This window comes from Dermacentor silvarum, chromosome 8 (genome assembly GCF_013339745.2).
Source record: "Dermacentor silvarum isolate Dsil-2018 chromosome 8, BIME_Dsil_1.4, whole genome shotgun sequence".
Lineage (NCBI taxonomy): Eukaryota > Metazoa > Arthropoda > Arachnida > Ixodida > Ixodidae > Dermacentor > Dermacentor silvarum.
The window spans coordinates 126,688,189-126,705,193 of NC_051161.1; the positions used below are offsets into that span (position 1 = coordinate 126,688,189).

Genomic DNA, 17,005 nt, shown 5'->3' on the forward strand with positions numbered 1-17,005 from the left:
TTAGCCTCTTTGAATAAACTTTATTGCCAACATTTTCCAGCCTTCAGTGACTTGGCTGTCTTTGTAGATTTTGCGATGGGTGTATCTTGGTATCTTATGATACACGATACGTCAACTGATGTATGGAAAATAAAGATACTGATCCACCAATGGAAGAGCTTTTTGTGTAATACTGACTTTCAAGAAGAAAAGCAATTTCTTGTTCAACCATGTGAACAATGTCACTAGAAAGTATTACATTCCAACCTCTCTATACAACGAGCACAATGACCCGAATAAAATATATATATTATATATATATATATATATATATATATTATCTGTTATGTTATGTTAAATCTGTTATGTCACAGCGCTGGGGTTTCAGCATGAAATTTAAACAAACGAGACTTAGACGTTCATTTTCTCTTCTAGTAATATAAACCTCTTGTGGCAAAATTAATGAAATTAAGATGTTGTTTTTTTAAGGATACCTTTTCAGTCTAAATCGATTTTATTATTTTTGCTTTAGCATCGCTACACAATTACAAGATTGGCAGCAAGAGTATGCATACCATGGCATACGGAGTTGTTGGAAATTGGTACACTGCCAATGGCATTAAAATTCAGTGTCATTAAATCTTTTTGTGTATAAGCATGTAAATAGTTTATTGGCAACCCTTCATCTTGTGCTTTCAGTGGCGCATGTCCGAGTATGGCCCAAACATTGCCACGGAAACTGATGTGCCGGCACAACTGAAAACCTCGACACTCATGGAAACAGCCTTGATGTGGTACCCTGCGGTGTCTAGGCACATCAGTGTGATGTACTGTACCCTGAAGGCTGCCATAGCAGCAAACACCCCTACAAATGCTTAGTATAATGGCCATGTCAGGCACGGCTGACTTGAAAAAGTATACTGACAATGTTCCTGTCTAGTGTTTTTTTTTTTTCTTATGATCAAACGATAGTTGTCAACCAGCTTGTAATTAGTATTAGTCTGATGCCTCAATTCATTGAGAGTGTGGCAAATAAATCATTACTTCATATCCTTATGAGACAAATTCAAAATGCACGTTAGCCCTGTAAAATATCCGTATGCCCTGTAATTTTCATATCGAGTGATCCCATGTGATATATGGCAACATACAGGATTTTCCAGATATAGAGAGACAGAAGAAAGGGGTAAGGCAGGGAGGTTAACCAGATGGAAAGATCCCGTTTGCTACCCTATGCTGGGGAGAGATATTCGTATGGGATTATTGGACATAGGGGTTTATGGGAACATGGATTTTTTTCTACGATTTTTACATCTCGTATAAGGAAGTGCAGCATAACATTTGGGGTTGAAGCAGGCCCAGTGGTTACATCAATGAAATTGAAGGCAGTGGTCATGTAGCATCACAAACCAGTCATACGCAGCACAGTGGCACGGATCAGTCAGTCCGGTGCAGTTGTTGGAGGCCACATTGGGATCATGTCACCGAAAGCTGAGTGTACTGAGCACTAGGTGATATAATAGCTATGTAGCATTGTTTGGGGTTTCGCAAAGTGTTACCAGGTTGACCAATCATGCATTTGTGTAAAATGGCATGATGATGGTGGTGGTGTGACAATAACGTGATGCCAATGCTGGAATGATGCCGATTTTGTGGCGACGATGGGATGACAAAGGCAATGACGGAACATGATGACAATGGAATCATTATGGGGAAATGGCTGCAATGGAACAGCCACGATGACAATCCTGTGACGACAACAACAATTCAAAGATGGTGGCACGATGACGACATGACGATGCAATGACAGAGCAGATATGGTGGAAAGGTGACAATGACATGACAGCGAAGGAATGGTCACAATGGCATGAAGGCATGAAATGGTAACAGAATGATGAAGATGGCACGACAATGATGGCTTGTTGAGGTTGGAGCTCACGTCCGTGCTCATGTGCATCACTTGTCACTGCGGGCCATCTTAATTGATGCTACGGCTGCAATATATACGGTACCGAATCCAACAGGCCACCTTAATTCGTACTATATCCGGTGTTTGCCCAATGTCTGGTACCCTGGGGTCACCTTAATTAGCACTTAGCACTATATCCTTTGTTTGCACTATATCCGGTACCGGTCACTCAGACTACCCTAATTTGCACTATATCCCACTGTTCGTTTGCACTATGTTGGGTACCTGTAGGACACCTTAGTTCACATTAATATATCCAGTACGTGCTTGTTAGCACTATGTCCGCGACCAGCTAACCGGGTCGCCTTATTTTACACTATATCCAGTGTTTGCACTGTGTGCGGTACCGGCCAATCGTCGGCAGGGAAGATATTAGTGCGACAATGACAGCATAATTATTACATTATTTTCATTATGACCCAGGCATTCGGCAAGAGCCCCTTAATTTTCAATATATCTAGGGTTTGTTTGCACAATGTCCGGTACGTACCAATTGTGAAAGACTGAGGCTGCAAGAGCCAAAAGGGATGACAATGGTATGATGAAGGCACCGTGATGACGTGATTACTTTCAATATTGACACGTATACATGTTTATCTTTCACCGGTGGCCGCTTTCCACCGGCTAACAAATGTTAAACGTTATCACTCGGCGCAGGACGCGCCTGTATCGGAAGTTTCTAGAACGTTATCAATGCTTCTTTCCGTTGCCTGTTTTCACCGACGCTTATGTTATCTGATTGTATGACCGACACGAATTGTCTAGAACTTTCTGGAAGACACTGCGGGTACCAGGGATTAATCTGGAACATTCGATGACTCATGTATAAAAGCCGGCGCGTTTCACCGCAGATCAGATTTTCGATGATCGCCAACTGTGTTCGCCGCTGTCGTTGTGCTTTGAGCGTAGCTTGCTTTTGTGGGCACAGTTGCACCCAATAAACAACCAGTTTCGTCGTACACACTTTTACGACTGTTTTCTTCAGCGTCACTACTACGTGACAATATGACATCTGCCAGCAGCAGCAGCAGGAAAGTTGGAGGAGGAGGCAATGAAAGCTTCACTCTAATAGGGGAGAGGTGAGAGGTGCTTCACATTAACAGAGAAGAGAAGCAGAGGACCAGGCTCACCCTGTGTCAAATGCAGAGAAGTGAAGGAGGAAAAGATGGCTTCTTAAGGTGGTGCACGGGCAACTTATGGCTGCACGGTCATTTGACGAACAGATGAATCCATGCAAACAAAACTGACAGCGTTGCTATTGTCTGTCATCCGTATATTATTTATGTTTATTGACGATGAGCAACACGAGAACAAGGTGAGAGCAGGAGCCAGGCTCTCACCTTGTTCTAGTGTTGATTATCGTCTTCAATTTCCATCTCCCGCATTCCCTGTGTTTTCCTCATATGTTTATTGAGGATGCCAATAAACAGATGGCAGAGCTGCAAAACAGAGTTGTCTCACGCTCATTGCAAGTTCTAGGAGCCCAGCTACCCGAAATTTACTTGTCTTCTATACTTTCTGCTGTAACTGATGCATATATATTGCCACGAGACAGTGAAGGGGCTGCTACTGTCGGTCGGACGAAGACGACGGCGACGAAGTAGCCAGAGGTGCGCGACAGCCTTGCATCCATCGCCGCTGCTTGTCCAAACCTTGTATATAGCAATACTCCCTAAATAAACGTTATCTCCGTAACATCTTTTGGTGGAAGTGCTGGGTAAACCTGTCAACGTGCCAGCTCTGTCAACCAAGCACGGAACTTCGAAGCGGTCGCCGTCTTGGTTGCTCCGCGATGACCAGTGAAGTGCCGACGGTGCAGCAGCCGCCGGCTCCTGTGATTCTTTTGCACCCACAAGACCCGGGAACCTTTTCAGGCACAGATGGCTTGGATGTCGAAGACTGGATCGACATGTACGAACGCGTCAGCAACCGCAACAGGTGGGACCCCACGGTTACATTAGCCAATGCGATATTCTATCTTAAAGGAATATTGTGTGTGTGGTACTGGACGCATGAAGAAGATCTTACAAGTTGGGACGCTTGCAAGGCGAAGCTGCGTGAGTTGTTCGTCAGATCATTTGGCCGACAGCAGGCCGCTAAAAAGGAGTTGGGATCTCGTATCCAGACGACCACTGAATCGTACATTTCGTACATACAGGACATACTGGGCCTTTGCCGAACAGTTGACGCAAAAATGGCCGAAGATGACAAGATATCGCATACTTTAAAAGGAATAGCCGACGACGCGTTTAATCTACTGGTGTGTAAGGACTGTACGATGGTCGACGCTATAGTTAAGGAATTCCAGCGCTTTGAACAAGTGAAGATTCATCGCATCACCCGCCAGATCCTTCGGCTACCTAACACCGCCGCCACATCATCATGCGAAGACCCACCGACGCCTGTACAGGCTACAGCGTCAGAAGATGTAACGTGTATTGTCCGCTGCGAACTTGAAGCTCTAGCTCCTACGGCCGTTCTTCCAGACGTTCAGTCAGCCAACCTGCCCACCGTGTCACTCATACAAGCAGTCGTCTGCCAGGAGTTCGCGAACATGAGATTATCATTGGCCGTCTGTTCCATCTGTTCCATCCGTACATCCGAACGTACCCCTGGAAATGTCACTCAGACCAGGTCTACCCTTCGCGCTACAGAAACCCGGCTGACTGGAAGATGGCAGACGACCGACCCATATGTTTTAACTGCTCTCACGTTGGACACATTGCCCGTCACTGCCGCAGTAGCTGGTCGTCGCCTTCAAACTGGAGCACTGGATCTTGGTGTCGTCCTGGAGGCAACATTCGACGGTTTTCCCCTCGCTTTGATCCACATGCTTCCGATGCTTCCGATGCTGCCGTTCCACACTCTAGGTTTAGCCACTCACCTTCACCACAAGGCCGTCGATCTCAATCGCCCTGACCATACCGGTCATCGTCTCCTGCACAGCCTGGCACCTACGCTCCGGAAAACTAAGCCGTGCAGCTCCCGGAGGTGACGCTGCATCAGTGACCCGATATACAAATCCTCTGTTGACTGTACCTACGCGCCGAAACCTTCTGGACATTCAAGTGGACGACGTCACCGTTACGGCCCTCATAGACACTGAAACGCAGATTTCAATAATGAGCGCTGCTCTCCGTACTCAGCTCCGCAAAGTGATTACGCCCGCAATTCATGGCCCAGTACGGGTCGCTGATGGCAGCTCATCTGCCGTTCTTGGTATGTGCACCGCCCGAGTGTAGTGTGCATTGCTGGCCATCAGACCATTGGTTTGTTTGCCGGGCTTGCGCAGTGTTCCCACGATGTGATCCTCGGCCTAGACTTTCTATCGACGCAGTCAGCCCTTATTGACTGCTCCACAGGTGTCCTTCAACTGCAACTGCCTTTTGACGCTCACGTACTATCGGACACTCCGAGCCGCTTATGTTCTGTCGAGTTCCTCCACCTGCCACTGCAAGCCTCCAGTACGTCCCACTAAGTCCCTCTCCTCCTGTGTGCGATGGCGAATACGTTGTTTCCCCAATTCTCGACGTGGTCCTGATGCACTCTGTCATTCTCCCGCACACTGTGGTTACCGTATATGACAACAAAACCTGCCTGCCGCTTTTGAACTTTGGTCTTTCTACCCACGTGCTACCTGCTGGTATCGCGCTTGCCACCATGTTGTCGTTGCAGGAATGCGCGATTTCTGTGTTAGCTGTCGACGGCCCTCGAACTGTTTCCGGCTCTCTCACAGCCACCTCGTCGCGATGTGCCAATTTCGAGAAAATGATATCAGCCGACCTCCCGCATACGCAAGCAGAAGATCTTTGCCGGGTCTTGCTGTCGTATTCCGATATCTTCGATCTTGAAAATCGCCCTTTAGGCCAGACGACAGTTGTTCAGCACTCCATCCACACCGGTGATGCTCAACCGGTTCACCGGTGCCCTTATCGCGTCTCCGTGCGGAACGCGCCATAATCCAAAAGGAAGTCGATAAAATGCTGGCCAAGAACATCACCGAGCCGTCCTCGAGTCCTTGGGCCGCTCCTGTTGTGCTGGTCAAGAAAATGGACAACACCTGGCGATTTTGTGTTGATTATCGCCACCTCAACCAGATCACGAAAAAGGACGTCTATCCCTAGCCCCATATTGACAACGCACTCGACTGTCTTCACGGCGCCCAATATTTCTCGTCTATTGACCTTCGCTCAGGTTATTGGCAGATTGCTGTTGACCCACTGGACCGTGGAAAAACCGCATTCGTAACTCCCGATGGCCTCTATCACTTTAAAGTGATGCCTTTCGGCCTTTGCAATGCGCCAGCCACATTCGAGCACATGATAGATTCGCTTCTTCGTGGCTTGAAATGCTCAACCTGCTTGTGCTACCTTGACGATGTCATTGTTTTTTCGCCAACATTTGACAACCATCTTCAGCGCCTCTCCGTTATCCCCGTAACAATATATATGAACGAGAAGAAAGGGAACCGAGCGGCGGCCTGATTTTTATTAAACATACCTTAAGAAGCCAACAAACATAGACACCAAGGACAACATAGGGGAAATTACTTGTACTTACTAATCGAATTAAAGAAATGATAAATTAATGGAAATGAAAACGGATGAAAAAAACAACTGTCCGCAGGTGGGGCACAAACCCACGTCTTCGCATTACGCGTGCAATGCTCTTACCATTGAGCTACCGCGGCGCCGTTTTCCCATCCACTTTCTGGGGTATTTATGTTTTACTAGAACTAACCCTGCGAGTGTTTATATATATACTGTGGAATCTCGTTGATACGATCTTCACGGGAACCGGGAAATAAAGCATATCATCCAACGTATTTATCCAACTAAATCGTATTATCAGGAAAAGAAAAACATACCATCCCGAAAAATGTATTACGCATAATCGTATCAACAAGGGTCCACTGTAGATACATACATACATACATACATAATAAGTGTACTCCTTCATTGTTACTTGATGTCTTGTGCACCTGAAATCTACTCAAGGCTATGCAAACACTTTGCTATACCCAAGTCCCTTGAAGTAAACTTGAGTGCATCACAAACCATTCGGATACACTCAAGTTTATTTCAAGATACTTTGGTATAGCAAACTGAGCCAGCTCTACAGCGCCAGCTCTGCTGTGTACAATACATTTATGCCTCCTTGATACCAACAATGGTACCACATGATGCTGCCGGCCACTTTACAAAAACCATTGTAGAACTCCCCTGTACTACTTTGCTGTACAGAAATGATGGAAATCTGTAGTAGTAAAGAACACTTTGCTGAGCGACCACTGCTGATTTCAAGTGTTTCTGTGACTCTTACTCACCAGCCCGTCTGATCCGACACTAGCGCAACATCAGCAAAGGAGAATTTTCAAGTCTTTGACTGTGCCAGCTCTACGTCATTAACATACTGCCTACAATTGCTTCCAATATATATATATCTCCGCATTCACCAGCACTCTGCATCTTGCACGCCTAAAGTCCTGGGTGGCCATATATCCACAGATGGTAGTCAGGTGGGTGGCTTGGGTGTAGCCCCATTTGCTACAGGTAGTGGCGCCTTGATGGGCATACTTCAGAAGGACTGCCTGTTGGGCTAGTTTGTCTAACAGGGTTACTTTCAGATATAGCGCAAACAATTACACATACACACGAAGACACGACAGACGCAGACGAGCGCTGTCGTGTCTTCTTCATGGGTATGTGTAATTATTTGCACTATATCTGAAAGTAACTATGATGGGCATAGTCCAGGACCACAAGGGGTGGGGTACATCTGTGAGAACAGCGGGGCTAGGGCAGAAGGGATCAGTTAGGATGCCTAAGGCCGACTGACGGTATGGAGCCTATGAATTTCTGGTAGCTCGATGCTTAGCGTGTCTGGCTCTCGGCGTCACAATGCTGCCACGGCACAAATTCAATCCCCGATGGTGGTGAGCAAGAGTTTTTGTTATCCTCTTCACTGCGGCGTCAGTGGCATAGGCCAACTAATAAGCTGCTTCCTATTTGATCACACCGTTACCTCATTCTGCAAGGCAAACGTGGCTCTTCGAGATAAAATTTAGCTAGCCTCTGTTATAAAATAATTAAAATGTGATGACTTGAGGTGTGAAATAGAAAGGTGTTAGTCACGTGGAAAGATTACCAAATTAATAAATTTCTGATAGGCCAGCTTTCTGTTTTTTTAAGCAAGGAAAATTACCTGAATTGACCAGCAGAAGCATGCTCAGAGGTGGCTTATTTAATATCGGGCACCTAATCTCATGGCCTTAAATTAAAAAGTCATCAGAAACATTTCACTCAGGCATCTTCTCAATGCTCCATACAGCTATTTAATTTGCCGCCCTCACTCACTGAATGACAAAAATAATCGTTTATTGTTTTTAATGGCAAGCTAGGAGGCACAAGAAAGACTGATGACTAAGATTGACCTCTTGTAGCCACAGATGTCGCTGCTCTCCTCTGCATGTGGTCCTTGCTACCATTATGTTTTTCCAGTCATGCGGATGGTTAGCTCAGACATCTTGCAGTGATACGCATCGTTGTAGAGACGTGTGTACGCTACCAGGCCCATGAAAGAACAGACAAGATGTGATACAAGAACACAGCCAGATTTCCAAAGGCAGAAACAGGTCTTTATTGGTGGTCCTAGTACTCTAACAGCCTATATAACATTACAGCAAAAAAAAAAAAAAAAGAGAAAGGACCCAGCTCCCTACACACATGCACACACCCCGGACCGACATGTAGACACACGTATGGATTCCCTGCTGAATGCATTTCGGGCCGAGTAACAGACTGATAGAAAAACGAGAGGGAAGGATCAACGATGTGTGGTGGCCCTTTATGTACAAGACTTTCAGCACGGAACGTGTTGGGTGAGAAAAAAAAACATGGCTTCGGGGTGGGTGAAGAGCAGGAGGTGCTGGAACTCTTTACAATAGTTTTTCTTTTTTTTTCTTTCTGTACAATGCAACGCAGCAACATCCTCCGTGACAGTGCTTTCCCAAAAGCACCTGTTTGTGCTTGTGGGAGGGGTGGTCGAACAAACATACAACACCAAACAGCTTCGTTCCCGACTTGGGAACATTTTCGCAGAAACCGTCGCGCCTCGGCAGGCACACCTAGACGACGGCCACCACGGTCAATATTAAACACGACAAACAAAAACGCGGCTTCAAAACGACCTCGCCGACGTCATCACCGGTTTCAATAGGGCACCTTGCCAAGCACGCACACACCCATAAACAAAAAGAAAAGAAAAATCACGACACTCGGTTCAGTCAGTGTGGACGTGACAAATGCAATGTGTACAAACATTCTTAGTGCAATCTGTGCTTGGAAAAGCATCTCTTCTGGTGGCAGCAAAGGCAAACGCGCTCAAGCATGTCAAAAGTAAACAACAATAACCAACAAATAACAGCAATTAAAAGAGTCATAACAGCTCGTGACAATAGAGATAAAAAAAAAACTGCTCTCTCACCAACTTGCTCGAGAGGGAGGGTGGGGGGAAGGGGGTGTGGAGGAGGGTGTGTTATAACCACAAAAGTAAAAACATGTTATATTTGATTGAAACGGCATAAAAAGCTATGCATGATGCATTTCTTACATTGTGCAAGCCACAAAAGCATGATGTGACAAGGTCAGGGAAACCATGGCAAGAAAGCTCCACCGACAACAGTTCTGCTCACAATTGGCCACCATTGTTGCTTCAACTTTCACGACTCACATATAGTGCGATCTTTGGAATGGTGCTTGCATTACAATCAAGAGGCCTTCAATGTGCGCACAGCCTTTCAATCGCCGAAAAATCTGCAAGTCATGCCATTTCTGGCAAGGCAGAGAGTTTACTACCTGCTATTTTGGGCTGAAAAGTACCATAATGTTGTAGTTTCTAATAAAGGCGCCCAAATGTGTGAGTAACGTTTCTTCAATGCCTATCAACAACTGTTGCAACAATATTTATGCTCGGTCCAGCCAGTCTTTTTCGTCGGTTTCTGAATATTGTAGTAACGAAATGCACCAATAACTTTCACCCCTTCTTCCATGACCAAACATCGAAGACTAAGCAATCTGTGCCTTGATGAGCACAGCCGTGCATATATGTAACTGCTTCAGTCGTTACTGTCAATAACACTGCAGTCATTAAATGTCACGGTATGTGCATTGTAGTATGGCATGCACTCCAAATTTTTTCACCTTGTGCAACGTACTTCTCGCACCACAACAACAGGCTGTTGTCAATTTTTCAATGTGCTGCTTTTCAGCAACATGCTGTGTGTGGATTGCTTTGAAACAACAGCATGCATACATAAAGGTGGTTGACAGGATGCGGAAAGCATGAAACATTGAAAAAATCAAATGCAGAGGTAAACAACAAAGTTGGATAACAGGTGGCATCATGTGGCAAACACAACATCTTAAAATGTTTCGTATCTCTTAGGGGCCATAGCTCACTTTGTTCAACTGCCTGCTTGTGTGACAATGCAGCCAGCAGTTGCCTTCACCGTGAATTCAGCCTAGGCATCCGATAGGCCACATGCACATATTCCTGACCAAAAGTCAATTCTAAAGCAGGCACATGGCATTTTGATGCGCTCTGTTCATAGAGAAGCTAAGCAGAAGTGTCGGTGGTGGTTACCAGACAGGTTATTGCAGTACACCCATTTCACAGCTTACCATGCCTGCTGTTGGCTTTTTGAGACACACGCACACTACAACAACTGTGCACGAAGGACTATAAAAAAATCTCCGTTATATACCCTGTCTGAACAACAGCCAGAAACTGCGCGCAACATTCACTTTCCCTGTCAGCCAACTAATCTCAACACACGCTTCACACACTTCAAGAGGTGACAGCAGCACAACCACCGTCAGCTGGTGACAAGTGCACCAGACTGAGTTTCCTTCCTTGATATCAAGTTTAAACTGCAACAGCCAACAGACACCTGGTGCTTTCTCAAACAGTAATCGGTATCACCTGTTGAAAACTAGGCCAGACATGGATAATAATGCTTGCTGGCTCAAAAAGAAACAGCAGACCGATTGTATTTAGATGCATCCAGAGTGTCGATCCCGTACATTCAGCTATGAAATGTATTTCCACAATGACGGTCCACGCATTGCTGAACAGCTCCAATCTGAATGATCATGTGGAGACATGACTCGTAATTGTTCACAAACAGTGAACAACATGGAAGCATCGAGCAATGCAACACAGGAGAGGGGGTGTTAGCTCAGACAGATGCCTTGCTGAAAACTTCCACAACACATAATGTGCACACTATGACCTGCAGAAATTGCACCTGGGCCACACTCCAGTGACCGACTTGCAAAGCAGGTCACGGCTGCTTTGTTTCTAGAGAAAAAGATGTATCTGGTATGCTTATAGACATGGCTCAAAATTCCTCGTCAGTGCCCAGGGTAGGCCAAACACTAAGCAGATTCCCAGTTTAAGAGGGAAGCGGATCAGGGCACTAATCTTTCAGCTGCTTATACTGCAGCGACACATCTGTTCGGCCACGCGAGACGTAAAACGTCTGCATGTGATGAAAATCATTTCTGCAATGTAATGTTCTGTGTGCCCACAGAAGGAATATGTTTTTTTATTTTTTTACTACAAGGTTCGCAAACGAAACTGCAGTAGCTCAAATGGATATAGAGTAGCTTGTCACATAGTTACTGACATGTTTCTCATAGGCATCTGAGATTTGATCCCCGATTATTGTACTTATTGTATGGCACGTGTTTCAAACATGGACTGAAGTCCATCTACACTGCATTCTCAGAAAAAGAAAAGATAATAAATAAAATAATAATAATAATAAAATAAACAGCTAAAGAATATGTACCCTTTAGGTTGAATACCCTAGCAAAAATGCCCCTACAAGCAAAGAACTCGTGCATACATAAACGTAACTGCATACTTCATTGCTCTGCTGACCAATCACAAACTCTGAGCAGAAAAGGGTTGAAATTTTAAATGGATGGCTAGCCTTCAGCAAAAAGCAGTATAGTGCCTGATTAAAAAAAAAAAACGGAATGTGAATGCGCATTCTTAACAATATTTTCTATCGTTTTCAGAGCTTGTAGCAATGTCACGAAAGCTACTGTCATGGTTTACAAGTGACAATAAAGAAATTACATAAACGTCTCGCAGCTTTACACTTGCAAATGGCAAGCTTGACCCAAGTTTATCGCACACATCGAGAAGTGCAACGGCTGGTGATAAGCTGCGGCATTTATGGCTGCAAACAAGAGGCTTGCCTTGCATTTTCCGTGCAAGACAGCCTTGGTCACTCTAAATGCATTGGATGCGCGTGGATCCTCCAAGGGAAGCAAGCTGACAGTACAGAGAATTCGTGCTCTACGAAAACAGTGGCTAACTCTTCACTCGCGAAATGGCAGTCCAAGATGCCACCTTGCAAGGTGATGCTGAAATTCATAGGAGACCATGCAAGAAATGGTAGCCCATCTCGACAGCGACCGCAGCGCGTCATGTGCCTGATGCGTAGACCTCAAGACCCCAACTTCGCACAAGACCAAAATTTGGTAACCTTCAATACATGCCTGTGGCTCTGGACACTACAGGGTCACAACATTAGCAAACAATGGCTGCAGCAAATGGGAAAAGAATGTAGGAAGGCCAGGCACCGAGCCAGCCGGTGATGAGCAATTTTAATGCTTTTTCATGCCCTGAGAAGGTCCCCATTCGGGACAAGATTTAAGGGGTCCCTTATGCAAGGTGCACCTGACAATCCAGAGATGTTGGGACCACTCCGATTGTAATTTCTGTCACTGAGGTCACTATTCTCACTTTAACTATGTTTTTCATGGGCATACGTGTGAGTGAATGACCTTCCTAGACAAAGAAAGTGCTTGAAAGCCGAAGCAATTTTTTTGGAGAGCTTCATTTACACCTTGCTGCATAGAAAGGGTTGAGGACATTGCTGAAGTCAAGTTTGGGGATAGAATTACTTTCCATGACAGTGCGAAGTGAGGGCTAGATTTTCTAGTTATCCTGGATGCTCAGCTTGAGCATTCACGGAGCAGTAGCTTTATTTAGGCTCCACAGACAGTGAACTCGGTCCAGAAAAACGTTGCTCGCCTATGAACAATTGTTCCTGCTTTGCTGCCAGGTATGCTAGGTGTTAAATTAGCGAAAGTAACCAGCTTTCTAGTCACACGCTCAGAGACTTGGGCACTCGTACACATATGGTAATGCAAATCTACATCAAGCATCCTCACACACAACTCGTGCAAGTACTACCGCCACAGCAAAAACCTTAACACTTGCCCAAACACAACACTGGCCTACGCACACACGAGCAACTCGTGCCAGTTACAGCAAATATGGCAGTGAACTTGGGCCTTTCCGGCAGTATGCATTCAAGACGCTCACTCAGTTACACAACCAGTTGTCAGCAAACAACGTGCACAAACCCATCCAGACGGGTCTAGCACAAGAGTGGCAAAACTTTCAAATTTTGATTACATGTTAGGAACAGGCTGAACTTCAATGTAAGAAACAAAGGGATGCAGAAAAGGCCACCGAGAGGTGGAGGAAGAGATGACGCCACCAATGAACACGCTTCTTTTTGTTGCATGTGGCAGCACCATTTTATCGTTCCTGACGACCTGTGAAGAAAAAAAAAAAAATTGCTTCTCCAACTCTACCTGGGAAACGCAGTACATGCGTATGAAGCAATTGTAATAAAGGTGACTGGGCATCTGTTGCTCATCTGGTTACGGTTGTACTGCTTACAAACAGAATTAGAAAGAAATAATAATGTGCAGCATGACGAAGCAAACCGGAGCGGTGCTTACAACGAGTCAAAGAAGCCGCCTTGGACAGCACGCGAGCCAAGATGACCGTGATAAGCGTTTCACTGGGACATAGAGAATTTCTTCCATGTGTAATGACGAAGAGAGCCAGTTAATACATGGAGAAGTGCCGCGAAGTACGCAAGGTGAACAACGCCCTCTAACTAGTGAGCCAGACAATCTGCCGCTTTGTATCAAGGCGCACAGGTCATGACAGCGAGTTGAAGAAACAAACATTAAATCAAAGCTTAGATTGTCAGCACCTTGCTGTCACAAAAACAAAAGTAGCCTGAGCGGGCATCTCATTGCACGACATCTGAATTCCTCCTTGAGCTTCATGACTTACAATGATGCGCGATATATATATATCAGGACACCATATAATGGCAAACACATATCATCAGTTGCCATAGCAACAGTTGCCCCAGAAGGCCTAAGCAAGATAACAAACAGGGCTGGTGCAGTCATAGATAAAAAGGCCAGGAAGATCAGTAACTTTTGCAATAAAGCGTGTGAAAACAGAGAAAGCTGAGAACAGAGAATGGCTAGAAAAATGCAACAAATTGGTAAACCAGGTTGACTTACAAAAAGAATAAACAAACATGTGTGGTCCACTAAAGTTAGGACGCAAAGGGTAAGAATGTAGGAGGCGCGTAAAGACAAACTTCTCGCTATCAAACATAAACACACCTCCCCACGAGAAACAAGCAAACAAAACTGCAACATTCTGTACACAGTAATGGGCAGCAGCCCCCCAGAGGGTTTCAAAAACTTAAACCATGGCTCTGGGGAGAACACCACATTCAGGGACTAGTGTAAACTGCAAGTCCAGGTGCAAGGCATCTGCGTGTCGCACCGAGGGGCAAAAAAAAAAAACACTGTACAGGGGCGGCAACACCAGAGAAAAAAAAACTTGGTGCACCTGGCGCAACGGGTGGGGAAGCAAGCCTCCAAACGGCACGCCAGGAAACACCGTTTGTCGTGAACCACAGCAGTTCTGTGTTGATGCAACACATTAAGATACCGGGCAAATATCCCACGAGAAAAAAAAAATTATATAGAAAGAAACAGTGGGCAGTACTTTTTACATTACACCTTGTCCAAGCTCAAATGGCCACCTGCCCCTTGGCAAAGAGAAATCAGGGCAAACAAATTTTGAGCCAGCAGCTGCCACAAATGGAAGGCAGGTCTTCCCTCAGAAGTGGTGTGGAGGAAAACAAGAAAGATGACGCACGCAACTTGCAGCATTGGGGCATGAAAAGTGCAAAGGACAGGTCTGCCATCGCTTGAAGCGATAACTTGCAAGTGGGCACTCGACTCGGTCCGACGAAAAAACGCTTGTACCCTATTAATAGCACAGTCACACTTCGGCCCATCGTCGCACCAGGACTCTCCGCACTTAGAGGAAGCGCAGGCACTTGCTCTCAAAAGATCAAATTGTCCACTGTTAACGGCAGATTGAACACACAACAAACCACCACATCTCTCGGCCTCCCATAACAAGCGCTGGCGACTTGTTGGTACTTGACCGAGCATTACGCTCGGCCAAGAACATTATGCCAGAGCTGTTCGATGGGACAGGACAACGCTCACAGGCACGCAACACTAGCCCGAGACACCTCGACACTGTTGTCAAGCAATGTTGCGGAGCCCTAACGGGATGAGCAGGCCATCAAGGGCCCAGATATAACGAGCGGCATGCGAGATGTGCAACGATGCATATGAGCATGGATGCAGTGTTAGCGGTTGGGACAGCACATTGCCAAGGAAGCTGACTCGCAAGAAAAAAAAAGGACGGGGGGGGGGGGCAAGCAACCACACCAGTGACTGTCACTAAGCGCACTGTCTATAATGGCACGACGTTATGCACTGAAGAATTGTCGCAAGACGAGTTGGGATCCTTGGAGGAACATATATATAGTGGGACAGTGTGGTGGTCAGACATGGCGGGAAATGGTAATGGTGCTTCTTTACAGCCACTGCCACAGTTCGTGCTCGAAGGCGCACAAGGCAATGCGAAGGGTGTCGCCAAGAAACGAAGCCCGTCGTGGTTGCGTCGCCCGCCGTTGTCCTGTGCAATCATTTCTTTTGCCACTTCAGCTGAGCAACGGCCAATGTCCGCACTAACACAAGGCGGTGCTCAGACGGTGGACAGGACAGGGCTCTGAACGAGAGGCACCCTAGGTGGGAGTATGTTGTCCGCTGCAGCAGGGTGGCTGTTTGCAACGTGATTGGTCAGGAGCAGAGCTGAAGTGAAGCCGGCGTCACACTGATCACACACGTAAGGCCTTGGCTGTGTGTGTGACAGAAAGTGCTGTGAAAAAAAAAGAAAAAATACGCATTTAACCTCTTAAGGGTCAATATTTCTTTAAAAAAAAAAGCCCACATAAAAGTGCATTTTCTTGACATTATACACCTTAATAACATGGTTAGAACACAAGAATATGTCTGCAAATACGTAGTGTGGCAAATTTAATTCAATAAAAGCAACAATGATAGAATATCTACCAACATCCAGCATGTCAAAAGGCCTTGTCATAAGCCAAAAAGTGACAATCCCTCATGACGAGCTGAGGTCAAAGGCATGGAAAATTTGGTGAGTTGGTGTTAATTTATGGTTACGGGTAGCGCAAATGAGGAGGACCAAGAAGGCACCACACAGGACAGGTCCTGCTGCCTGTAACCATGAGCCGAGGTAGTCAAAAGTCCCCTAAGGAGTTAACGGTTTGCCCATTCTATTTACTGCTCCACATCTGAGTCATTAAAATAGCTTTTGGCATTGGTAAAGCCAACATCAACGTTGAGTGAGCCGGTTAACAATATTTTTCAAACAACCACAAATGAGAACATCATATTTCCTTCTGCCGTGATCTGTGAACAGTTAGCTTTTTCGCACTGCATTTAGGTGCACTACATGTGAAGAAGTACTTCGTGCATTGAAGTGGACCGAGTGCCACCCGATTTCTGCACAGATATGCTGCTAGGTGTTAGCTCTACTGGTTAAAGCGACAAGGTGTGCGAGACAGCCTGCATTGAAAACCACATTAAAACACTTGCGAGGTCAGATAATGCACTGGTATCACGATCAGCCCGTCACTACCTTCGATTAACACTGCCTCTGGGATGGGCACAGTTTACCTGGCCAGGCAGCAAATATACACACAAAGTAGGGGGAAGAGCCTCAGAAGGAAATGGAGAGTTTTAGGCTTTGCGCACCAAAAGTTACGGAACG

At 45.8% G+C, this 17,005-nt stretch overlaps 1 protein-coding gene across 4 annotated transcripts in view; it reads right to left on the bottom strand.

Moving 5' to 3' along the window:
* Positions 1-8,563: 8,563 nt before the first annotated feature.
* Positions 8,564-17,005, bottom strand: part of LOC119461676 (sal-like protein 3) — a 118,014-nt gene continuing 109,572 nt past the window's right edge. For all 4 annotated transcript variants that reach the window (XM_037723046.2, XM_049671874.1, XM_049671875.1 and 1 more), the window contains one exon: positions 8,564-16,087. In XM_037723046.2, coding sequence (XP_037578974.1) covers positions 15,914-16,087 — 174 coding nt within the window. In that variant the 3' untranslated portion in view covers positions 8,564-15,913. The remainder of the gene's footprint in view (positions 16,088-17,005) is intronic.